Source organism: Podarcis cretensis, assembly GCF_951804945.1.
Source record: "Podarcis cretensis genome assembly, chromosome: 10".
Lineage (NCBI taxonomy): Eukaryota > Metazoa > Chordata > Lepidosauria > Squamata > Lacertidae > Podarcis > Podarcis cretensis.
The window spans coordinates 9,898,958-9,925,879 of record NC_137179.1 but is presented as its reverse complement, the minus strand read 5'-3'; the positions used below and the strand labels follow the sequence as shown (position 1 = coordinate 9,925,879).

Sequence of the window (26,922 nt, the reverse complement as noted above, 5' to 3'; positions counted from 1 at the left end):
CCTGAATTCATGAGCAATCACTGCTCAGACATTTTATAATCTGCAGCAGATAACAAAGATGGTGATGAAGAGCCAGAGGCCAGCTCGTAAATCATCCGGATGGGGTAGAAGAAGGGCCAATAATAGCAGTGGTGGAGTCAGCGAGACGTCTTCCATTTGTTGACCCAGCTTCTTCACCGACTTAATCCTGGCTTGGGTTCAGCAAAGACGGCCTACAACCCATTTCCTTGCTCCCTCCTTAATCCGGGCAACTCTCTTTAATCTAGGTTAGAAGCAAACGCAACTACTAATTAAAGAGTCTTCCATGGAGCTGGCAGTTGCCAGAGAGTGCTCTTCGTTCCCCGAAGACCACAAATTGCTACCATTAACATATTGGCTGATAAGCATCTCCCATGCAAGGAAGAGATCGTGATGCAACTGCCTGGAGAAAATGCACCTCCTCCTCCTCCTCTTCCTCCTTGTTTTCTTCTGCTACTTTTGGGTTTCTGGGATCCGGGGCCGAGAATGTAGAGGTGCCACTTCAATGAAAGAGGAAGTGAGGGATGTCTCGACTTTAGGAAGGGCTATGGTTCTGTGGCGGTGCATCTGCCATGCATGCAGGGCCGGCCCTATGATGAAGTAGAGTGAGACAGTTGCTGAGGTGCAGGCAGTAGCCAGAAATATGAGGGCCATGTTCCCAGCCTGCGTACCTGGTCCTTCAGGGGCACAGTTACTCCATTCAGCGCACTAGGTTGATGAAAGCTACAATAAGGCATCTATATCACACGGGATATAAAATCCAAACTCTCTTCTTCATCTTCCCTGAAGGCAGCAGAGCCAGTGTGGTGTAATGGTTAAGAGCGGTGGACTCGTAATCTGGGGAACCGGTTTCGCTTCCCCGCTCCTCCACATGCAGCTGCTGGGTGACCTTGGGCTAGTCACACTTCTCTGAAGTCTCTCAGCCCCACTTACCTCACAGAGTGTTTGTTGTGGGGGAGGAAGGGAAAGGAGAATGTTAGCCGCTTTGAGACTCCTTAAAGGGAGTGAAAGGCGGGATATCAAATTCAAACTCTTCTTCTTCAGAGATATGAGATGATCAGAGCCCCCCCAAACTTGAAGCATGGGAAGTCCCAAGAAAAAAATTATAATTTAGGCAGAATATTTGGACTATTTGATATGTATTTGTATAATTTGGAACATTAAATGTGATTTGATTGGATTGTTAAAATGGGAAACTTAATAAAAATTATTATTATTATTATTTTTAAGAGAAGTGCTAGAGCTGAGCTCCTGTGAGCTCCAGCTGCAAAAAAAGAAGCCCTGGGTATCGTGAAGATGTCACTAGCACACCTGATGTGAACAGGCAAGAGAAGAGAAACAACTGATTTAATTTGTGGTCATGTAGCGTACGAGATGTTCTGATCTGCGCTAATTGTACACCAGCCCCTGCCCCAAGAACACAACGTACAGTATCACTCTTCCAGTTGGCGCTTCTCTCGCTTTCTTCTCTCTGTGTGAACATACGGATTGTGTGTGTAATGTAGATGTGTATCTTCCTATATATATACAAATGTAAGGCTGTCATCACACAGCCCCCGTTGGAGGATCTGCAGCACCACGACAATAATTCTGCATTTGCATGAAGTCAGAGTGCAGCCCGGATTGGAGGATCTGTAGAGCCACATGACAATCCTCGATCTGCATGAAATCAGGGTGCCATTTTACTTTCAGTTCTCCGCCCCGCCCCCCCGCTTTATTCAAAGATCTGCTGTTGTTTTAAACCACCACTTCTACTCCTCAGTGCCTGCCCTTCTCACTTCCATGGCCATGGATGTTGTGCAACTTGCCTTCTCTTTTGCTCCCCGACTCCCCATGGTTGGATTAGACCAATGATGACGCATCTAGTCCAGCATCCTTTTCCCACAGTGGCCAACCAGATACTTATGGGAAGCCTGAAAGCCGGACCTGGGTGCAAGAGCACTCTCCTCGCTAGCAGCTACCTCTGGTAGAACATGCCCATTGTGACTGTTGTTGTTGTTTAGTCGTTTAGTTGTGTCTGACACTTCGTGACCCCATGGACCAGAGTACGCCAGGCACTTCTGTCTTCCACTGCCTCCCGCAGTTTGGTCAAACTCATGCTGGTAGCTTCGAGAACACTGTCCAACCATCTCATCCTCTGTCGCCCCCTTCTCCTTGTGCCCTCCATCTTTCCCAACATCAGGGGCTTTTCCAGGGAGTCTTCTCTTCTCATGAGGTGGCCAAAGAATTGGAGCCTCAGCTTCACGATCTGTCCTTCCAATGAGCACTCAGGGCTGATTTCCTTAAGAATGGATAGGTTTGATCTTCTTGCAGTCCATGGGACTCTCAAGAGTCTCCTCCAGCACCATAATTCAAAAGCATCCATTCTTCTTTATGGTCCAGCTCTGACTTCCATTAATCACTACTGGGAAAACCATAGCTTTAACTATACGGACCTTTGTCGGCAAGGTCCTCCTTCATGGATCACTGCCTTGTCATGGCGAAGGGGCTTAAATAACTCAGAGAAGCTATGAGCTATGCCGTGCAGGGCCACCCAGGATGGGCAGGTCATAGTGGAGATTTTTGACTAAACGTGCTCCACCTGGAGCAGGAACCAGCAAGCCACTCCAGTATCCCTGCCAAGAAAATTCCATGGACAAAAACAACAGGCCCATCATGACTAGTAACCATTAAAAGTCTTCTCCTCCACAAATTTGTCTAATTCTAAAGCCATCCAAGGTGGTGGCTGCATTTTAACGAGTTGTGTTCTGCCACGAGAGCTTGTGGGCAGAGGAACAGGTTATAGATACTACTAATCAAGGAAATATTGGATGCCGAGAGCCAAGTGAAGAATTGTGATGGTCTTTTCAAGGCTCCACCTCGCACCCATCTGGCTAGCAATCTGCCAGGCTGCACTTTACGACATCTGATTTACTGAGCACACGGCTGAACAGTTGCTTCATGCCTAGGAGATGGCAAACAGACCCAAGGCTCCCTTCCCCCTCAATTGCATTAAATCAAGATCGTTTCCTAAAGAGAGAATGACTGACACCATTTGTTAAGAGAGAGAGTGAGACGTTATTAAGAACATTATCTGCTTCGTTCTGCAGGCACGGAAATGCATCCACTTTTAGACTTTTAAAAACTTCTGAACAGAGAGAGAGGGAGGGAGAGAGGGAAAATACCCCACGGTGATCTAAAGATTGCACATAAAACTACTAGTATTGAAAACTTAGCCAGCATGGCTTCAGTGAACTTCATTCATTAACATTCTTGCTGGCAAGGTCTCCATATCTCAGCGTTCATTTTATACTTTAATTTGGTTAGTCGGCCTTTGTTTAATCGTCCTATTCAAAAGGGAACAAAAGAGGTTTAGGTGATACAGAAGGGTAATGCACTATATTTTATCTCTCGAAAGCTCGGGCAAACTGGGGAGGTTCTGATACTCTCCGATTCTCTTTTCTCCCCAGGACATTTGGAATCACAAATCAGGCAGGGGATGATAAAGATCCCCACTGTACTTAGTGGCAAACACCTTCCAGAGCGGGGTTTTTTTTTGGGGGGGGGAGGGAGAAGAGAAAGAAAACACTTTGTCACCCACAGAAATTATATTCTCAGCTCTACAGACTGTTCCAAAGGAAGATTATCTCTGCAAAAGAATGTCTGCGTTACACCTTCGGGTTAAGTGCCTGACGCTCAGCTCTGCACAAATGCCTCTCCATGAAAAAGTTGCGATGGAGAAGTTTGTGGCCTTCTCCCCGTGATCTTATGGTGGGTTCAGATGATCACTTTCCCCCCTTTGCAGCAGGAATGGGGAACCAGGTGGCATTGGAATCAGGGCATTTTGTCATCTAAGGCAAAGAACAAGAATGTGCTTCTTCTTCCAGTTCCGTGGACAAAAGCAGCCCAGACTGGTAGCTCACCCTTCCTTTGATACTAGCGATGGGGCATTCTCCTGCAAATACACACAAGAGCAGCAGGCTAGTTTATGGGATGTGAGACTGTTGGGGTGGCACCCAGAACTCTGCCCACCTCTCACCAGCTGCCTCACTCTGACAAGTGGAAGGGCCAGATCTTCCAGCCAGCATGACCAGTGACCATGGATTTCATTTTTAAATTTGCATGCCGCCCTTCATCCGAAGATCACAGGGTGGTTCACAACAGAGGTATAGATAGTCCAATGGCTTTTTAAAGGGCCCCCATCTCCCTATGCAGCTTTTAAAAAAGGATTCGTGGCATGGAAAAAGCGAGGAGAGCAGAGGGTGGTAGCCAAAAAAGTAGGGTCCAGTATAAACGGCCTCAGTCCAGTATTCCTGAAGGAGCAAGTGCGTAGCTCGAGGATATTCCTGGAGATACCTTGGCCAATAGAGGCCCAAGTGACCTCTGTGGCCACGAGTGCTTTTGACCAGCTGCATCTGGTTCACCAATTATGGCAGTTCCTGGGCAAGTTTAGGTTGATCACTGTAGTCCATGCACTGGTAACATTGAGGCTGGATTACTGTAATGTGCTCCACATGGGGCTGCCCTTCGTTGTGATTCGGAAGCTCCAGATGGCTGCTGATGGAGGCATCTGGTCAAAAATGTGTGACACCAATTTTTTAAAATTAGGAATTGTAGGTGCTGAAATTCCAAGGGAGCAGAAAAGACTTTTTATGTATGGAATGACAGCTGCACAGATATTGTTAGCCCAGAGATGGAAGGAAGATAAAGTCCCTAGCAGAGAAGAATGGCAAATCAAGTTGGTGGACTATACCAAAATGGCAAAACTGACCGGAAAGCTCAGGAACCAGAAAGACCAAAACTTTAATAAGGAATGGCAGAAATTAATAATTTACCTTAAAGACCACTGTGAGCAAATGAAAACACTAGGAGGACTGCAATAACGCTTGTAATGTAATGAGAAATATGGACAGAGTGGAGTTAGAAAAAACATGAATTACTGAAAAAAGATGCAGTAGAAAAAGGTTTAATGACAGAATCTATGGAGGGGAAGGTGGGAAGTCCAGAGATTAGGAGGAATCTTTTAACTGTGGGTATGTTCTGCCCAGACGCTGAAGTCCAGCGCAGAGGGCCTTCTGGCGGTTCCCTCATTGCGAAAAGCAAAGCTACAGGGAACCAGGCAGAGGGCCTTCTCGGTAGTGGCGCCCACCCTGTGGAACGCCCTCCCATCAGATGTCAAAGCGATAAACAACTACCTGACATTCAGAAGACATCTTAAGGCAGCCCTGTTCAGGGAAGTTTTTAATGTATGACATCTTAGTGTATTTTTGGTCTTTGTGGAAGCCACCCAGAGTGGGCAGGGTACAAATAAATTATTATTATTATTATTATTATTATTATTATTATTATTATTATTATTATTATGTGGTGGGATTATAATTTTAAGTATGTAAAACAAAAAATGTTTTTTAAAAAGAAAATGTGTGACGCCATTGTTAAAACAGTTGCCCACTTCCTACTGAGATGGGTTCGAGGTGTTGGTTTGCAAGCCCCCTTCACAGAGGCTGGCCCCTCTCACTGTCCTCGGAGCTTGCATACCGGTAACCTCCTCTGGCTGATATCCAGACAGACCAGGGAGATTTTGATAGGTGACATTTTCCCAAGCATTGGCAAATGCACAACCCCTCCCTCCTGCTTCCGCAGGGGAAAGAAAATAAGTCAGAAATCTATTTACATGATCTTTATTTCTGACATTACAGCACTAGAGAAAAACACGTCCTTTCAGTTCAGTTCTTCCAGCAAGTCAGACAAACTTCCTGAGCATGCGCACACAGAAGGTTTCAAGTTACACTCTTCACAAAGACTTATCCAGCCTATGAATGTACTGGGAAATTCTTCTTTCCCACAGATAGGCGCATCATGTGATGTCAACAAACTGGCTGTCTGCAGCGGTGATGTTTCCATATACTGACACGAGGTTCCTGATTTAATTTACAAAGCCCTGAAGAACTTAGGTCCAGGGTATTTTAGGGATCGCCTGAACCCTTATATCCCAGCTTGATCACTGAGATTACGTGCAGGAACATCACTGGTCATTTCCCAAGTTGGAAAGGCTCATTTGACAACAAGAAGAACCCAAGTCTTTAGTGTCATCAGCCCAGTCCTATGGACTACTCTGCCAAAACAGATTCAGCAGGTGCCTTCTGTACTAACTTCTGTACTAACTAGCCAGTGTGGTGTAGTGGTTAAGAGTGGTAGACTCGTAATCTGGGGAACCGGGTTCGCGTCTCCGCTCCTCCACCTGCAGCTGCTGGGTGACCTTGGGCCAGTCACACTTCTCTGAAGTCTCTCAGCCCCACTCACCTCACAGAGTGTTTGTTGTGGGGGAGGAAGGGAAAGGAGAATGTTAGCCGCTTTGAGACTCCTTCAGGTAGTGATAAAGCGGGATATCAAATCCAAACTCTTTCAAACTCTTTCAAACAGCTGCTGAAATTTGTTCTAGTCCGCCAGGCCTGTACAGGCAATTAAGAAGACATGCTCCAAACAATGGTTAACCTGCATTTAACTTTTTACGGCTTTTATTGTATGGTTTTGTTTCATTGCTGTAAACCACTGATAGTATAGTGGCATACAAATAATACTGCCTAGTGTAACTTTCCTGCTAAATGTAACAAATGAATATATTTGCAAACGTTGCCACAACCATCTGTCCCCTCCTCAATGTTTGCTTGTGTCCAACGGAGGTGAAATTTTGCATCTGAATGGCATTTCCCCCCGAATTTACATGTGTTGCCCCTGTGCATCTAGTATTAGGGCCCTTGCACTTATCTGAGTTTGTTCTGCCAACCTAGCAGCTTGAAAGCACGCCAGTGCAAGTAGATAAATAGGTACTGCTGCGGCGGGAAGGTAAACGGCATTTCCATGCGCTCTGGCTTCCGTCACGGTGTCCCGTTGTGCCAGAAGCGGTTTAGTCATTCTGGCAACATGACCCGGAAAGCTGTCTGTGGACAAACACTGGCTCCCTTGACCTGAAAGCAAGATGAGTGCCCAAACAAACCCCATAGTTGCCTTTGAATGGACTGAATCGTCCAGGGGTCCTTTACCGTTTTCCCTTTTTCCCATCTGAGTTTAAACCCTCTGCGCCAATTTGGGGCCATACATTTGTTGAAATTTCTCCTTGGGCTGTATGCAGAGGTTCCCTTCCTCCAATGGAAGGAACTTTTTCCAAAGAAAGGAATCCCTCCATCAGACCTACAGACCCAAAATCTGCACTTGGTCTCTAATGACTGGGGCTACCCAGTCCTCGACTCTACCCAGTTTTTGTGGCAGCCACAACCCTTTAAGCAACAAGAGGTAATGGTAATGGAGTCTGCCAACCAAAGTGGGATTTATTTATTTACTTTTCATGGTGGAGTTGGACCAATGCCAAGTGATATTGAATGCACCAATATTCCAGACCCAGAGAGATGCCAGATTCTTATAAAAAACAATACGGTTAAGTTATAAACACTCCCTTTTAGGTTTCCTTAAATGAAATGCAGGAGGTAGGATTCACATTTTTTACAATAGTTTATTTACCTCTTCAAGAAATGCAGTGAGATGTCCAGTAACGTTTACATGTTTTATGGCAACCTTAGTTTTTCTGCTCTCCGACAATGGACACAGAAAACATACACCTCATGAACACTTTGCATTTGCCTTAAAAAAAGGGGGGGGGGTCAATGTAAAAAGGCTCACTAAACAACTACAGCTCCAAAGGAGGAAAAGTTGTGGCTGCAGTGCTGACTCAAGCAAATATGAATGCGGTCAAGCCTGATGACTTACACAACAATTTGGAAATAGGGAGGTGATCCCAGCTCAAAATTCTTTCGGTACAATTAAATTTGGTAAACTCTCCTTTTGTACAGCTGGTGAAATTTCTGGCATTTGGGCTTTATATACAGGAAACTGGCAGACCGTATTTGAAAACTGCAGGTGTCAACTTTTTTAAAGAGAGATGTGCGCTATTTCTTTTTAAAGAAGCACGTGCTAATATGTCAGAGCTTGAGCAGCAGATGCCGTTCAGAGAGAAGCAGCACGTTGAAGGCTTCACGCACAGTGGATCCGCCACAGCATGTGGCATTCAGCTTTCCAGGTTGGAGAGGAAGCTGAGAGGTTGCTGGAACAACCTCCTGGCATTGCAGGGCTGTGGGCAGATGGTTGGTAGCAACTGTACACTCTGATCTCTCTCTCCACCCACTGAAGGCAACTGTATAATGATTGCAGATATAGAAGGTGAAGGAGGTTGAGATAAGTAGTGGGGAGTCTTCACCCAGTGACACACTTCAAGCCATGCCTGTGGTGGTGACCCCTGATTTATTCTGGAAAATGAGGACCTGCACAATGGCACGTAAAGTTGGCTGGAAAAAGACCGGTCTTCCCCTGGGAAGCACTGAAGGGAAAAGAGATGGACCTCCTCAGATCCTCAGTTTCTTCTTCATCCTAAACCGTATCTTCTGCATGCACCATTCCGTTCTTTCGCACCTCTTTTGAACTGCGGTGGAGCTATTGAATGGCATTTACCCATTGCAAATGTTGCATGTGTGCTTAAATGACTGTGCTCAAATGACCGTGTTCCCCAGAATACGCAAGGAAGTGTTAGGGCCCAGTCATTTTGCAAGCATTGGCTCCAAGGTCACTGAAAGCATGCAGGCACCATTTAGAATTGTCAACACTGTGCATGCATTCTGCTGTTTAAACCCAATGGTCATTCTCACATCTGCAGGTATCTTCAGGTATGGGAATAACCCAGAAGGTTGCATCTTTAAAGCATAGCTTGAGAAGCAGCACTGAAACTAGGTGCATCTGGGTAAGCATTTTCTAAGCTTTGCCCCATCAGTATATTATTGGGGAATTCTAGAAAATGCTACGCTGTACCTTAAAAATAATGAAAACTGTCCTGCTGCAATCTTTGAAAATAACAGAACCTAAAGAGTATCTGCCTGAGGAAAAATCTGTTTATGCAAATAACTTGGACACGCCTATGAAATGTGCAAGCGACAAAGAGGACAGAATAAACTCCGATGGGATGGAGGAGGGGGCAAGAGTCTATATCACATTATTAGAGCCTCAAGGAGCGCAAACACACACACACACAAAACAAGGATGTTGGCCACCATAGAAACTTTCCCGTCTTTTAAAAAAATAGAAGTTATTTCACAAAAAGCTCAAGCATGTTTATTAAGGTTAGGTCTTAAAAATCAAGGAGGGGCAGGAGGAGGAGGAGGAGCGAGAAGAAAAGAGGTTTCATATATTCTTGTCAGAAAAATATTTACCAGGAAGCTACCCCACCCTGTGTCTTTAATGATTATCTGGCTACGCGGAAGAGGAAGCTGCGGGAAAATCATTTGAGTGGCTCCCAAGGGACAGCCGCCCACATTTGGGAAGACTTTCCTGTTTCTGAAAGGACAGAACTCTGAAGAGGTGGAGGTGGTGGTGGTGGGGAAGCAGCTGGAAGAAGGGCAGCAATATGTACAAGTGTCAGCAAAGCCGTGGCCGATCAACACAGCTCTCTTTGGCCATAGACTCTCTTGGCTCTTCAGCCGGTGAGTTCGTGGCAGAGAATTCCTGGTCTAGGCCAACACCGTTTGACGAAGGAGCATCAGGGAGGGAAGGGCAAGCAGCCAGCTCAGGGCGGACAGTGGGCATTTGTCCCCAATTCTCTCAAGAATCACACGTCCTCAAAACCTGATGGCGACAAAAGGGGTCAGGGCTGAAGTGCTGCAGTGACAGTCCGACCGGTCTCCCCAGTGGCTTCAGTGTGCTCTGTGTTTCCCCTTCTTGTGTTTTTTATCTTTCTTTTTGCTGGCACACCTGGAGCAGAACCACTGCATTTCTTCCGGGGGAGCAGCCGTGATTCCGACGCAAAGCCTGCGCGTTGGAGAACACAAGAGGCAAATGTAAGAAAATGAACAAGGGTTCCCAATAAGTGAAACACCAGCTGTTGTTTTTAACTAGGGCTGCAAGCTCTGCTCTTTTGCGATTAATCCTAGAATGGAAGAGTTGGACGGGACCCTTAGGGTCATCTAGTCCAAACCCTTGCAATGAAGGAATTGACAGAAGCTTGTTTTGCAGATCTGACCCGGTTATATTGTGGGAAGGGACCCTCTCGCTAATCTAAAACTGGGGTCAGACAGACAAATTAAATCACAGATATAATCAAAAACCCAATGACATAAATAACTCCTGTTATTTAAAACCTCTGGGCACTGCATTATGCATTATTTTGCTTATGATAAAGGGATGATATCTGGGTTCCATAACCACCATCTTAATTTCTCACATACACCTAATAACTCATGAACTATTATTCCCTTTCCTTTTAAACCCTTCTTGGCTATGAATAAAGTAAGATACTGAATGGGTAAAATTAAGGTCAGCCCAAGTTACTCTCTTATAAAAAAAAGTTATTTAAATGGCACAGAGTCACTGTATTAATGTGCTAAGTTTATGGCACCTTGTTTGAATTGTAGTTTATGAGCAGTTCTGTAGCTGTCCTTTATAACAACTATGCTATATTCAAAAAGTGTGCCTGCAATTAAATAATGCAATTTTCTTTAGGATATTATATTTTGGCCATTCAGACCCCAAATTCATGGGTTGTGCTGTGTTGCACTTCCCTCTCCCCCCTCAACCCACTCCCCAGAATACACTTGAACTCCTTTAAAACACCCACCCACTTTAGAGCAGCTGGTACTCTTATTTTAGGATGACGCAGGTTAGTGAAAAAAATGTTTCGGGTTTTTTTTGTACCCTTTGGGCGGATCAGTTATAATTCTAAATGCACAAGATGATTAAGGATATCAGTTAACTGATCCAGTCCCCCAACTTATGGAGCGGGTCTAATTTTGCGGTTGGAAAAAAACTCGTTAAGATTTGGCTAAGCGTAGAATTAAGTTCAGATAGCTTCATATCCCGACTTCAGTCCCGTGTGAAGGGAGTTCAGTACTGCACATAGGGCAAACAGCCAGCACACAACTCTCGTCTCTGTCACTACTGACAATCTGGTCTCTTTAAAAGTCAACCAGCAGTTGGTTGGGACATTGGAGCCATCACACTGTTGGCCTCTGCTGCCTCAGGAATGGCCGGGTTCAAAAGCAGGTGAAAATATTGCCTGCTTCATATAAGGCATGGAAGATTGTAAAAGAGAGAGGTAGCCAAGGACAGATAAAAGTTATTCTCCAGCTTGACTTTACGGGGCAGGCACTCACCAGTGGTACCAATCGTCACAGTCATCGCAGCCTATCATCGCACTGCCGTCATCTGGCTTCTCGCAGCCGGGGCAGATCCAGATCTTGTTCCCCCATTCGTCTCTGATCTGGGATAAAAAGGCAGGGAAAAGTTGATGGCTTAGGGGTGTGTGTGTGTTTTTAAAGGCACTTCATGCAGCCAATTACTTCCCAAAGCTGTTCAATAGAGAGAAGATTATGTGCCACCACACTCTATTTACATAGACTCAATATATGAATGTGTATACACACACACACACACACACACAATAAACTGTTTCTATATATACATATGCCTGTTGTTTTCGTCCATGGAATTTTCTTGGCAGGGATACTGGAGATTGAGGGCACAAGGAGAAGGGGACGACAGAGGACGAGATGGTTGGATAGTGTTCTCAAAGCTACTAACATGAGTTTGACCAAACTGCGGGAGACAGTGGAAGACAGGAGTGCCTGGCGTGCTCTGGTCCAGGGGGTCACGAAGAGTCGGACACGACTAAACAACAATATATACATATACATAACGGCTTTGCACTTCCACATGACTCAGGAAGCTGAAATCTGGTACCCGTGCAGACCTCCTGAATACTAGAAAATACCCCAAAATAGTTGCAGTATTTCCATGTCACTTCCAGGAAGGTAGAAACCCAGTGCACACACAGCCCAAGATATCCTGATTATTAGAAGTCTAAAAACGGGGCTTCCACTTCCCAAATCTAATGGTAGAAACTTGTGACGTGCAATTTTGTCTCATAATCCAGGCCAGCAGAGACCGCTAAGCTGACCACGAGATGTAATGAATGCTGTGCAGGGGGACACTGCCTTTTCACACACAAGAAAGAGAAAGAAGGTCTTGGTGGTGGATCTTCTGTAAGTCAGGGAGTGGGTCTTCTTTACCCATAAAAGATCACGACCTGTATATGCCCTCATCTCGCATCTCTGCCTGCGTGTCGATATGTGTGCAAAATATTTCTGACTGGTGGGTGGGGTAGAGGCACCACTAACTGTTTTGGGGTATAGCTTTGATATTTGCTTGCCGCAGTGAATGAAAAAACATCTCCATTTGTTTATTCCAGTGGTTCAAGCGCTGCACAAACAGGGATTGGTGCCGGTGTGGGAAATAAGATGCTTTTACTTCCATGCTGCACAGGGCCAAATCATCACCCCTCTCTCCCACTGCAGAAGACAATCTTGATGACGTGTCCCTAATATATACAGTCTGGGGTGCAGGTATTGCTGTGTTATTACTTATTAGCCAAACTCTTCCAGCTCAACTAACTGATAAGATCAAGGGTATAAAAATTGTTACTGAGTAACTTTCCATTCCTTTGACATTTGTGCCATGGCTCCGTTTACTGAAGGGTAAATGGAAAAAAGAGAGAGAGACATAGAAGGTTTACAGAATTCAGAAACAGGCTGGTGGAATCTGCTTATTTCATTCAATATGGAAGCATATTCAGAATATGACAAAATAATGACGTTTCCAGCCATGCCGTACATTGCAGCTGTCATAGCAAGCTGCTTCCGGTAATTTCTATAGCATGTACAACGAGCTTCTCATGTCATCGCTCTTTAAAAGTTTGTTTTTACAAAATAAATAAAATAAATAAAGCTCTATAAAGATAAACCTGATAAATGAAATTATAGGGTAAGTTTACAAAACAGTTGACAAAGCAAGTATTAACTGAATAAATATCTGATAGAAATCATGAAATTTGCCCCTTTTTAGACTTAGATGACTTCATAACTTATGTGAAAAGCTTCACGTGCGAGAAAGGATACAGATAATTATGAACACACGCAGAGATTTGTGCCGTCCATTTTGCTACACAGCCAACCCTTCCTCGTGGCTGCTTTATTTTATAACTTGGGGGGGGGGTTAAAATGCTTCTATGGTTGCAAACACAAAAGGTGTTGAGTGCTCTCACTGGAAAAAGAAAACCCCACGGCTTGGGTCTCCGAGTGCTGGACTAGGGGCTGGGGAGACATGAATTTAAATCCACACTCCTCCACAAAGATTGATGGGTGACCTTGGGCTAGTTGCTCACCTCTCACCCTACCCTGAACCGCAGAGTTGCTGCGGAAGTAAAAAGGGGGCAGAATCAAGTGACTCAAGTTCCTTAGAGGAAAGGCAGGATGTAAACGTAAGCACAGGAAGAGACCAGGAAAGCTTTTATCGTCTGATGTGTTGTTGTTGTTAACAGTCTGCTGGAAGCCACCCAGTTGGATGGGTGAGGTACAAGTAATAAATAATTCTTATTCTTATTCTAGGTCTGGTCAGGGCCCAGATGGGAGACCCCAATGCATGACACCTTGGGCTCCACGATAGAAAGGAGGCGAGACATAAAATAAAATGAATGAATGAATGAATGAACCCTCGCATGAAATCAAGTCGCCTTATACTGAAGTAGGCCACTGGTCACTCTAGTGCAGCGATGGAGTGTCTCCAAGTCCCATCAGCCCTAGCTAGCATGTCTAATGATCAGAGGATGATGAGAGTTGCAGGTCCATAGATCCCCCATCTGTGATCTAGCCCGATATTGTTTCCTCTAACTGGAATGGCATAATACCTTCCTTCTCCTTCTTCCTCAGAGCCTTCTACCTGGGATTGTGCAGCCTCTACCTTCAGCCTGTGGTCCCTCCTCAACCGATATCCATCTTAAGGAACTTTGATTGTATGGAATGGGTACCTACGATGAGTTTTCTCAAAGGCAAAAGGTCCCCCGGTGAAGCGTATTACTGTAAGTTTACTGGATCACGTGCAGAAATTACACTGCAGTTTGCTAGCGAAGGAGGAAAGCCTCACATGCTGGAAAGCATAAAACTGCAGGCGCAGAATGGCTGTAGTCCACAGGAGTGCCAGGGAAGTGTCTAACCTGCTTGGCCAGTTGTGTTACGGAAACACTGGGTAAAATGGGCCTTTCTGGCCAAAGGCAAACAAGGATCAATTACAAGCAACTGATTTGCAAGGTTTTCCTTCCTGCTTCACAGCCTGAGAAGGCTTAGAAAGTGGGCCTTGAGTTTCTCTACCGTAGTTCTCACCGACGGAGATGGTGACTTTGTGATTAAGACATGAACTGGAGCTAAATCCCTACCTCAGACTTCCTGTTAGGCTACAAGATCAGTAACTCCTCCTGTAGTTCAGTTGTTCGCCTGTGACATGGGGAGGGAACTTCCTTTCTCTTTCACACTCCTATTTTCTATTTCCTTTCTCTCTGAATCTCTTTGGCTAGACCTCATTTTGAGGTCTGATATTTTCTGAGCCAGATTTATATGGCACCCAGCAAAAAGAGCTGTGGTCGTTTGCTAAAACCTCATGAAATCCTAAAAGTCACGCATTCAGGTTTCATTTTATTGATTGCTTAGTGTTTAGTATTTCTGCTGTGTGTGTTTATGTGTTGTGTTTATGTGTTTCTAAGTTGGAACCAGAGCAGGTTAGCTGCACTTAGGTCCTACTGAAACCAATGTGAAAAGTTATTCATAACTAGCATATCTTCAATGGGCGCAACTAGCTTGCCCTGGCTCTAATCCTGAGTGTATAACCCGGAGGGCTAAACATTTGTTCTTAAACACATCACAGCAATTATGTTTACATGTGAAATGTGAATATTACGCAAACACAGGCAGTCAATCAGGACTCCCAGCACAACCCTACTCTCTTTAGAGCTACAGATCTGCTTTTCACCCTTTATGTGCTTATTATGAGAAATGCCAATGATTGCTGCAAAAAGAGAGTGAGAGTGTATGGTGCTAAAAGCTGGAAATGCAGAGATCTGAATTCTCCTACAGGTACTTAAAAGAGCAAAGTAATAAAAAATGAGATCCCATCGGCCTTGCATTACTTAAAAGTTCATAACTATGAAAAGGATTTCACAATCAAACAGGTGCATTAATATTTCGGGCATATAAATCTCCATCCTCTGTCATACAGTTGTGTACTTTTCCTTGTTAATATCTGCTCTACCATTCAGTTTTAAATGACACACACATGTAGGTTTACATACGAGCATGCATATAGACATCTGATAAATGTCCAAATCTGTGAATGATACTATCTGCCATGAATTCTTAAGGTTTTTAAGGAGGACAGTGCCAACTGCCCCAAACCTGTAGATTCACTGGTTATTTCAAGGCCAACAAAGTGCCTCTGGTTATATAAGCAGATTTAATTTCTGCCATAACTGTCACCAACCGAAGGGCAGGTGTAAGTGCTGAAAACAAGATGGAAAAATAAATAAATCTGGTTTGGGTAATATGGTGAATCTATCATGGCAAACGCTGGACTTCCACCTGAATAAGGCTGAAATCTGGTTATTGGTGCTTAGTCAGCCTTCAGATTTATCAGTAAACATCAGCAATGCACATCTCATGTAGTTTGTTTTGGACATTCACCAATAGGCCTCAGTAAAGTTTCCTGTTTCACAATAAACATCCACAATAAACATTCTTGTTGACTCTTTGTTGCCATTGTCCTTAAGCAAAGATTACTACCATCTTTTCAATGCACATAAAATTCTTTTATTCAGAAGGCGATACGGGCTACTGCTTAACACTCAAAAGCCAAATAAAGTGGGATAAAGAGTGTATCCCTTCTAAAGCCCAGGAAGTGCTTCAAAGCAAAATAGCACTTTAAGTTTTATTCACAAGGTTACAAACATGAAAACAAGGATGTTTAATAAACTTGGCATAAATCGTTTTGAAGGAGGTCATCAAAGCCTGAACACGTAGGTCTCATAACAAATAAGTTAAACTTAGCATGGGCTATTTGAGTTCAGTTTACCATAAAAATTAATAGCTCTTAAGTCTCATTTCCACAACTATTTATGTGATATTGAAATGATTTGTTGGGAACAGGTGGACTTAGGGACATAATAAATCCATATAGCACCCTATACCCGTAGATCTCATGACAGCCCACAGCATAAAATTATAATATAAACAGCACAAAATACATTAAAAAACAAAAACAAAGACAACCAAAAAATCCCTCCTGTGTTTTGTTAGCCCCAAAATGGAAAACGAGTGAGGTCCCAACTAAAGAAGAATGGCAACTTAAACTGATGGAATATGTGCAGTTTGCGGACCTAACGTATCGAATAAGAGAACAAGAAGAACATACGTTTAAAGAAGATTGGAAAATATTTATTGAATATACCCGGGGGGTGGGGTAATTGTGTACACTCGAAAACATTGGCGGCATTAAGATAAATTCAACAGTGTAAATAAGTTTTGATGGATGTAATAATGGAACACTGAATGGCTTCGTTTATGTAAAATATGCGGGGATTTATGTTATGCAAAATCAACCATGGAAAGAAAAGAAGGGAAGTCATTGATATTTTAAGGATTTTTTAAATGAATACTCTAAATTGTAAAGCAGAAAATTTAATAAAAATTATGTGTGTGTGTGTGTGTGTGTGTGTGTGTGTGTGTGTGTGTGTATGGCACTGGATGTCAATCAACCCAAGGCCTGGTTGAAGAGGAACATATTTGCTGGGCTCCTAAAAGGTGTTTAATGAAGGCGCCTGGTGAGCCTCCCTGGGGAGAGCATTTTGCAAGAGGGAAATCAACACACATTTTGTACATACCACGTAATTACTGACAGTCTCCGTCACCACACTCCTTACGGGAGCCTTGGAGCCTCCCACAGCAGGCATTGCAGGAGACGGTGGTGGAATTGCAGCTGGGGAAATGATAGCAGGAGGCATAGGAAGAACCACGGGAGGAGGAGGCGGCGTCACGTGGACAGGAGCCGGTGCCGGGGATGGTGGAGGCGGTGGCGTCTTGGGCCGAGCCATGACCGATGGTTTAGCCTCCGGTGCCGACACCACTTTGCTGATGACACTGTCGGATAAAAGAGAGGAAAAGAACAGATGTAACAGTGCACTACAATGATGCCCAGAAAAAAACAGAGGAAAACCCGCCACAGATTTTTATCAAGGCAAGATAGCCCTAGAATAGTTTTCCTTCCCATTCATGAACCATATAGTGCTAAAACCAAATTTTGAAAATTTGCTTGCCTAAATCTTGCTGATTTTTAAAACTGCATTTTATTGCTTTTTCACACTGCTTTGAGGGTCTTTTTGAATGGAAAAGCTGCTCCTAAAACAGGGGAACAGGCTGGAGAACTCACTCTTGGTGCTCTATATCCAAATGTCCCAAAAGTCACATGATAAATAAAATTTGAAAAATCTGCATTATGGCTTTCATCAGATGACTATGAAAGCAGCCATATCTGTTTAGGATCAATAATGTATATATGCAATATATAATCAGCACCCAGATATGAATTGCTGCCTTTGCTAGAATCCATCACAGGGTGTTGTTATGGTAAATACATGCTAGAAGTAAAACACTGCGCTGGCAAAGGATTGAGGCAATCAATATTTATTTATAGACAACTGTTTCCTACACAGCAACAGGCAGACAAGTTATCAAATGGAAGAGAAAACCACAACTGATGAGGGAGAGGAGAGAACCCACAAGATTTGTCTAGGGTGGAGCTTACAGAACCAGCAGCCTATGGACAAAGGCCATATCAAAAGATTACAACTGAACAGTCAACTTGTTTAGCTGATCAGAATGAGCTTATGTCAAGCACCCAATCCTGTCTCTATTCCGAAATCTTAGCTAGCAGGGCAACGATGCTGATTTTGCAACGTTTGCCTACGAACGGAAAGAAAAAGATCCCAAGCATGAACTGAAGGAAGACAGGAAGCAGATTGGAGTTGCCATTTCACATACAAACCAGCATTTCCAGTCAACATGGGTTGCCCAAAGGACAAATAAATAATACATTATTTCCAGCTAAATTAGATTAATGGGCCTAAGTCATGCCTATCAATGTCAATGGGTCTAATAGCATTTGATACATCCCAATATCAATAAATACTACTACTAGTAGTAGCTGTGCATAAAAATAGCAGAGGAGATGCTGAACTAACTCAACTTTGGATTTTCAATACGACTCAAAATCCCACTTTTGTTTTGTGAGGAAGTAAACAGAACAATGCCTACCAACGTACATGGAATATGTGTTTCATTAAAAGGGGATAAGGTAAAGGTAAAGGTACCCCTGCCCGTTCGGGCCAGTCTTGCCAGACTCTAGGGTTGTGCGCTCATCTCACTCTATAGGCCGGGAGCCAGCGCTGTCCGCAGACACTTCCGGGTCACGTGTCCAGCGTGACAAGCTGCATCTGGCGAGCCAGCGCAGCACACGGAACGCCGTTTACCTTCCCGCTGGTAAGTGGTCCCTATTTATCTACTTGCACCCGGAGGTGCTTTTGAACTGCTAGGTTGGCAGGCGCTGGGACCGAACGACGGGAGCACACCCTGCCGCGGGGATTCGAACCGCCGACCATGCGATCGGCAAGTCCTAGGCGCTGAGGTTTTACCCACAGCACCACCCGTGTCCCTAAAAGGGGATAAGGGATCCTTTAATGACACAACTAACTCTTGCTGACAACACTACACTGCAGCTATTCTGTGCAGCTTAAAGTACAGTGGGGCTAAAAGCTTCAGCCATAGACCTGCATCCAGGATTTTTTATTATTTATTAAATTTGAATACCGCCCTTCAACTGAAGACCACAGGGTGGTTCACAGCATAAAAATTCAAAATTAGAACATGAAATGTATAATAAAACAAGAACAAACCCATCGCCCCCTACCCACAAACATATTTAAAAGGCCATGGAATGTTAGATCAGCCAAAGGCCTGGTTACAGAGAAATGTTTTCGCCTGTCATCTAAAGGTATAAAGATGGTTGCCCAGCTCTGGCATTTGTAACATATCTTCCCACCACAAAAAGTTATGGTTATGCTGCTGTCAAGTTTTGGAAGCAGAAGGCATTTTGTGCTCCCCGCGGCCCTGCTGAAACAGCAGCAGCAACAAACACAAGCGCTCTGCAAATTCTAGGCTGAGGAGGAAGCGTGTCATTCACAGGTATGAACAATTCTAGAACAAGCAAAGAGAAAGAGGAGGACTTTTTCAATGTGGAACGCCTTCTCCAAAAAAGCTCCAACGGAGACCATCATCTTTGGTAGACAAGACAGCATGACTCCCTTTGGGTGGGGGGAAGTGGAGATTCCAAGCTGTATTCTTATTAAGAGCGTGTGAGAGCATCAACGTTGGTTGCTATGATGTGCCTAACTCGAGAGGGAAAGCGGGATATAAATTATATAGACAGATAAATTAGCAATTAGGAAGATATAGAAGAGACAATTGTTGTTGTTGTTTAGTCGTTTAGTCGTGTCCGACTCTTCGTGACCCCATGGACCAGAGAACGCCAGGCACTCCTGTCCTCCAGAGGAGATGCCAAATCAGGTATGACACAGAACAAATTGAATTTGAGCAATTTGCATTTGAGCAGCCAGTGTCTATAGTGAACTTCATGCTCAAGGTCCAAGATTGGTCCTCAGCACCTGCTAAGTCTGAATAGAGTACGGAGAAACATTTTGAACAGTCATTAGTATGCACACTAGTTGGCTGTGCAGGACATTTTCAGCCTTGATAATATAACTTGCAAGCAACAGTCTGGAGAACAGCGAAACAGGGTGCTGCATCTGATGTGGAAGACCGACATGCAGTGGATGGAGACTGGGCAATTCAACCTAATGCAATCTAAGAACCTGCCTGATAGGATATATGAAGGTAAGATTTCAGTGTAATCTGCCTGAGCTGTTGGGTACAGAAAGATCTAAATATGTATGGGGAAAAGGTAGAAGCCCAGCTTAGGCTTAATCACGTCTTGGTTACAGAAATGTAAATTACATAGTCAGGTGTCATAATGAACGCAACTTACAAAACTGATAATGCTAAGTGGTCATCAATCAATATTACAACTGTGTGAAAGAGTTCTGCTGCATATGCCAATGTACTTGATGTGCACAACTGAGTGCATATGTTATGTATCTACACCACCCTCCCTCAGCCATTCAAAGGTCTCCTGCTGCGTGAAACAGCTCCACCCATCTTCCCATACTGCTCTTTCTGCCTGTACCTGACTCTCAAAACGCCTCTGGTCAACCACCTGCCTCAATTCCTTCAAGCCTCTCCTCAAAACTCACATTTCCCAGCATGGTTGTAGATTGTCCCTATGACTTGTTGTAACTAAGCCATATACAGTGGTACCTCGGGTTAAGAACTTAATTCGTTCTGGAGGTCCATTCTTAACCTGAAACTGTTCTTAACCTGAGGTACCACTTTAGCTAATGGGGTTTCCCGCTGCCGCCGCCATGAGATTTCTCTTCTCATCCTGAAGCAAAGTTCTTAACCCGAGGTACTATTTCTGGGTTAGCGGAGTCTGTAACCTGAAGCGTTTGTAACCCTAGGTACCACTGTAACTGACATGATCACACAGGGCGGTAGTCAACACTACTAGTCCTACTCAGAGAAGACCCTCTGAAGTTAAGGGGCATGGCTTACTTAAGTTCATTCATTTTAGTGTGTCTACTTTGAGAAGGACTTAGTTGAACACCACCCTTTCCCCCACCCCACACCCCAATGTATCCCTGGGTCTATTTTAGATTGAAAGCTCTTTAGGGGTTAGGGATTGCTACCTGCTGTTTGTAAAGTGCAAATGCATATAAACAAATAATATTTGCACCAAACTGCTTCTAACACTCAGCCATGGGCAAATTCGGTTGAAAACAATGCAGTGGAGATGGTTAGCACCTGCACACCAATGTGCAGTGTTGATAAGTGTCAGCCCTGCATTGTTTGCATTGACTGTGTGCTTGGAGGTGCATCTGAGTGCACACCATGCCCTAAATTATCTGCAGAGCAGATTAATTTGCACACACGGAAGTGAACAGAATTTGCCTTTTAGAACACAAACGAGGTGAAATAATTTCAGGAAGGTGCATGTTCTTTGAGGCCCATTCCTCCCCACCCCTGATCCGAGAGATGGCAAGGAATCTTTCCCCCCTTGCAGTTTAAAGGAGCTTATTAATGGAGGCATGTGGGCTGGATGGGTGCACACCTGAGGCTGCACCTGCTTCCAGCCCAATAGCTTCCTTCCCATAGTGCAGGTACCAGGGTAAAGGTAAGCAAGTAGCACCCAGTTTGCTTCCCTGTAGTCTGTTAAGCTCCCAACTCAGCCAGCAAGAGAGCTTGAACCTCCTGGCCCTTTGCTGGAAGAGTTCTTTGGCAGCAGGAAGGCAACATGCATGCACAGCTTTCGGTCTTAGTCACTTTTCTGGGGTGTGGTGGAAGTCAAGGGGTTCTGTGACATTTTCCTGCACACCTGCTCACTTCTCCCCATCTGCAGGGACCTACTTCTGCACTCTCCCATGCCCAACTTTTGATTTGCATGTCCGCAAGGTTCAAATCCCAATTTTACTAACAGGGAAGTGATTGACTGGCTCTGTTTGAAGTGCAGGCTTCAAACGTGTGCACAACAACAGGCCTGGCCTGTTTATCTCAGGTATCACATTCAAGATCTGCGCTACGAAGAGCGCCCAATGAAGCCTGGCCACCACTCCCTTCAGCTAATGAAGCTCTGGCACAGCAGACAGAGAAATGGTTTTGGCTTACGCCATTTGATTGCGATGGGGCAATCTCAGAGGGGGATGGTGACTCTCGTCATCCTATTGAAGGCAGAGGATGCGAGTGTGGCAACATGCAGGAGGAGACAGAGCCAAGTCTAATGATGATTAATAAGGTTGCTTTGATCATGCCTTGAGTGCCATGGGACTGAGCCGCCCTGGGGCTCCCTGACAGATGACCTCACTCCTGCTTCTTGATCTATCCGCAGTTTTTCGATGCCACTGACCATGGCATCTTCCTGGCTCAGGTCCTTGGAATGGTAATTGGGGCACTGTGTTATACCAGATTTGGTCCTACCTGCAGGACAGAGTCCAAAAATGCAGAACTGGGAGAGTGCTTTTCAGCCCCCTGGCAGTTATGCCATGGGGTGCTATTTTATACCCAGTGCTGTTTAGTATTTGCATGAAGCCAGCGGAAACAGTCATTAGAAGCTTCATGGCAAGGAGAAATCCGTGTGCTGACGACACTTGGCTCTGTTCCTCCGTAACACCTGAATCAGGAGAGGCTGTGCAGGGCCTGGGTTGGTGCACAGATGCAGTGGTGAGATGGAAGAAAGGAAAATAAGCTGATTTAGAATCCTTACAAGACAGGGGCACTGTGGGTGAATGGGTCCTGTGTCTCAAGAAATTAGTTGCCAGCTCTGGACAGGTCTGCATTCCCCACCCAACCCCGAAGGAGCATGTTCAGTTCACAGTCCGGGGGTGCTTTTGGACCCAGTTCTGCCACCGGAGGCCCAGATGGCCTCTGGGGCTAGAAGAGCCTTTTACCAGCTGCGCCTGGTATGACAGCTGCAACAGATCGTGGACCAGGAGAGCCTGACACAGTAGATCAGGCACAGGTGATTTCAAGACTGAATTACTGCAATTAGCTGTGTTCCGTGCACTTCATCTGGGAGCTGCAGCCAGTGCAGAATGCTGCAGCAAAGTTGGTGACAGAAGTGAGATCCTGACAGCTTTTATATATACAGTGGTGCCTTGCAAGACGAAATTAATCCGTTCCGTGAGGCTCTTCATATAGCGGTTTTTTCGTCTTGCGAAGCAAGCCCATTGACAGCTTAGCGGATTAGCGCTATTAGCGGTTTAGCGGATTATCAGCGGATCAGCTGATAAGCCGCTTAGGGCTTAGGGAAAGGGGGGGGGAGGGAAAAAACCCCGCAGGAACTCGCAAGACATTTTCGTCTTGCAAAGCAAGCCCATAGGGAAATTCGTTTTGCGAAGCGCCTCCAAAACGGAAAACCCTTTCGTCTAGCGGGTTTTCCGTCTTGCGAGGTGTTCGTCTTGCGGGGCACCACTGTATATATAAAATACACGAAGAAAAAGGAAAAACACCCATTGCACCTATACCATACAAAAACAAATAGACTTAATACAAACCGACTCAAAGACACAAATGACTTCCCGTCTACTCCTTAATTCAAGTACACAAACCTGTTGCCAATACAAACTATTATCAAAATTTACTGCATCTTAATTTATCTTAATTCTTAAAGCTACTACTGAAGTTAATGAAATGCTGCGACAGAGTTTAAGCTACTGTAATTATTTTTCAAATATATTTTGAAGACTTCCCATTTGGATACAAATACCTGTTTTTGGTTTGTTTTTTATTTTTTTCAGACAAACTGTCTAGTTCCGCATATTCAATCAATCTTTGAATCCATTCCTGCATAGATGGAAGTTTATCAAATTTCCAATTTGCAGCAATAAGGACTCTTGCTGCCACTGCAGCGTATAAAAATATATCCTTTGTGTTTTTTTAGGAAAGTTCAAGTCGGTAATTCCCAGAAGATAAGCTTCTTGCTTTTTATTGAAAGAGATTTTTAACAGTTTTTGCAATTCTAAATGGGTGCCCTCCTCAAACACCTCAATTTTCTTGCATTGCCACCACATATGGTAAAAAGTGCCTGATTTTTCTCCACATCTCCAGCAATCGCATAGGATACCTTTAAACATCTTGGAAAGTTTCCAAGGTGTTAAGTACCATCTATGTTGCATTTTTAAAAAGTTCTCTCTTATGGTAGATTCTGACAGCATTGGACACTTCCACTTAGAGAACTGCACTGTTTGCTGATTTGGTCTATAAATCCTTACTATTGGTCTATAAATCCTTTATTTATATATTTATCATTATATTCATATGCCACCTTTATTTTGCATGGATCACAAGGTAGTATACATGGTTCTTCTCCTTCCCATTTCATCCTCACTACAACCCTGTGAGGCTCATGAAAAAGAGGAGGAGGAGAGGGAAATATATGAGCCTGAGGCTCATTCTTGCAGCTGAAAACCATAGTTTCCTGCTACATCTGAACCAGGCCTCAGTCTTAGGGCTTATACTCACACAATTTATACATAATTATCCCCCCCCTTTTAAAAACTATCTTAATTCATTATAATGATGCATCCTATCTGTCACAGAGTTTCTGAAATAAACGTAATAAATATTACAGCAAACTCAATAATGTCCTAGCCTGTGGATTGCTGCTCCCATACATGGCAAGCATACTCCGTTTTTCTGTGGAGATTATTCTCATTTTATATGTAGGTAGAAAGCTCTCACACACCGACAGCAGAGATGGTTTGCAGATAAAAACGGCTTCCAGTCAGAAACCCCAAGCTGCACCACATCCCCAAACATTGGTGTACAATACGTATCGTCCAACACAAATACAAAGAACAAAAAATTATGCAGAGTGCTCATACGCACTATTTTAATTGCTTATTTTACGTTCCTTTTCTTTTTGTTTGTAAGAATTATGGTAATAACTGGAAATGGAAGACGTTTGGCTGGCTAAAGACCAGAGGAAGGGACTGAGATCTGCACAAGGGCTAAAATGCTACACGTTCTACTTCAAACTCTTAAAACTCCTCCACAAACTACCCTTGCTTCCAGAGCCTTCAGCAGATAACATCCACATGCGTAGTTTGCAGTCATGAGGACTATGGACTTTTTCATTTTTAAAGTAAAACCCCGAGAAAGCGTAATTGTGCGTCAGGTTCCATAGTGCATGGCGAAGGTGGAGACTCCCTCCAACCAATTAAAAACACTGTTGCTTTCTCAACATGTCACCATGCCACATTCTTTCTGAACCGGTAGGAGTGAGCATGGGAATCTCTCAATGTGTAGTTAGTGACTATTCCCTTAAAAACAACAACAACAACAGCAAACCCTCCCCCCCAAAACCCCAAAACCAACCAGGCCCACACAGAATCTGCCCAAAGCACTGGGATCACAGATTAGCTCCACGATGGGTTGCTTTACCAGGCAGGGTTTATTCTGACACAACAATACCCTTCATTAAGAGATAAAAAGTAAATTAACAACAACAAAAATCACCACCCCAGAACGAAGGAGGTGTATGTGAGAAAAGCCTTGAAGCCTTCTTGGGATGAGTCTCCCAAGCAACCACATCAACCCAAAGTTAACAAGGTACCACACACACCACTCCCTTCCCTTGTGATGTGGGAATGGGAGAAAGGCTTTGGCAAGAAGAAGAAGAAGAAGAGTTTGGATTTGATATCCCGCCTTTCACTCCCTTTAAGGAGTCTCAAAGCGGCTAACATTCTCCTTTCCCTTCCTCCCCCACAACAAACACTCTGTGAGGTGAGTGGGGCTGAGAGACTTCACAGAAGTGTGACTGGCCCAAGGTCACCCAGCAGCTGCATGTGGAGGAGCGGAGACGCGAACCCGGTTCCCCAGATTAGGAGACTACCACTCTTAACCACTACACCACACTGGCTCTCACACTGGCAAGGAGACGGTCTTGCTCTAAGTACACTTCTCATCGTTTTTCTTGAAAAAGGGGGTATTGGAAGACAAGCAGCACGGTTCCTAACGCTGCAACGGAGCATGGATATTTCTTTCATACATTTCTGCTTTGGTATCAGACAAAACGCTTTATGGTCACTGGGAACTACTGAAAGCTCTATGTACGCAAGGGTGTTCCCACCGCCATCTTGGGGGATTCCCCCTCTGCGCATGCAAATCATTGCCACGCTCACCAAAGAGGGACCCTTTCTGTCTGCATCACAACTGCTGCGTTGAGGTGCTCTCTTATCCTCCCCAACAAATTCACAAGATAATAGCCTAATATCCCAAACAAAGTGGATGGTTTTCCTTATGGCCAGCTTGGGCAGTGCTGTAACTATTTGGGGGGTGGGTGCTGGTTGGTTGTTGTCATTTTTGCCTCCAGAGGGGCACCATTGAAGGTGTGTGTGTGTGTGTGTGTGTAAGCAAATGAGTGTGGGGTGTGTGCCAATCTGGGTTTTGGACCCAGGTGAAATAAAGCTCAGTTTCGCCCCTGCCTTAGGCTGACATTTGTCTTGTGCTGCCTGGCTCCAGAGCCATAAAACACTACCCATCATGGCACACCAAATCTGAGCGCAGTCTTTTTCCAAAGTAGCCGAGGGCAAATCGTTATTATCATATTCAGCTTGGACCTGGAACTTTCATTCCATTCTACAGGACGGAGCTCCCCACACGACACATTCCCAGGGAAGGCAAAGCCTTAAACCTGCAAGGGCAGAGCAAGTTCTACCAGTCATTATGATGCCACAGGTAGGCAGGCAGGCAGGCAGATTGTTTGGGATGTAATTGGCTTGCACAGACGCAAGCCGTGACATGCTGCATCTGAGGCACAGCAAGACTCTTGAGATGTGAAATAATTTCCTATCTTTGGAAGCAATTTATTTGATTTCAATCTCACCCTTTGCAGGCCCAAAGCATCATGACTGATGAAAATAAACGGGGGTGGGGAGAGTGTCACCCCACAAACGCTAAAAAGGAAGCAGCTTTTGAAAGTAAGATTTGATTCCCAGGCCTCAAAGGCTGCTGTGCCAAGTGATCCAAAAGCGCAAGTGTGAGGCATTACCGAAAAGGCGTAAACGATGTTTTCCCCCCTTTGAGAAATATTTAAGATCTGCATCTAAAGATCTGCATCTGAAGAAGTGTGCATGCACACGAAAGTTTATACCAAGAGCAAACTTATTTGGTCTCTAAGGTGCTACTGGATAATATTTTTTATTTTTATATATATTTCAACTGCATCCAAATAAGTAAATAAATCTAAATTCTGTGCAAAGAACTGTGGCAGTTTTGTAAATTTACTCATCTTCTGTTATTAATTCTGTTCTGTGGTCATTATATGGATTAAGTAGAAACCCATGTAACT

At 44.3% G+C, this 26,922-nt stretch overlaps 1 protein-coding gene and 1 long non-coding RNA gene across 3 annotated transcripts in view; one reads left to right on the top strand and one right to left on the bottom strand.

Annotated features, from left to right (window-relative positions):
• Positions 1–7,487: 7,487 nt before the first annotated feature.
• TAF3 (TATA-box binding protein associated factor 3) overlaps positions 7,488–26,922 on the bottom strand; it is a 135,646-nt gene continuing 116,211 nt past the window's right edge. For both annotated transcript variants that reach the window (XM_079992352.1, XM_079992353.1), the window contains exons 5-7: positions 16,793–17,048; positions 11,187–11,293; positions 7,488–9,846 (exon numbers count right to left, since the gene is read on the bottom strand). In XM_079992352.1, coding sequence (XP_079848478.1) covers positions 9,732–9,846; positions 11,187–11,293; positions 16,793–17,048 — 478 coding nt within the window. In that variant the 3' untranslated portion in view covers positions 7,488–9,731. The remainder of the gene's footprint in view (positions 9,847–11,186; positions 11,294–16,792; positions 17,049–26,922) is intronic.
• On the top strand, positions 11,300–15,356 carry LOC307225321. The gene is made up of 2 exons (XR_013842873.1): positions 11,300–12,434; positions 13,476–15,356. It is a non-coding gene; the product is annotated as an uncharacterized lncRNA (long non-coding RNA).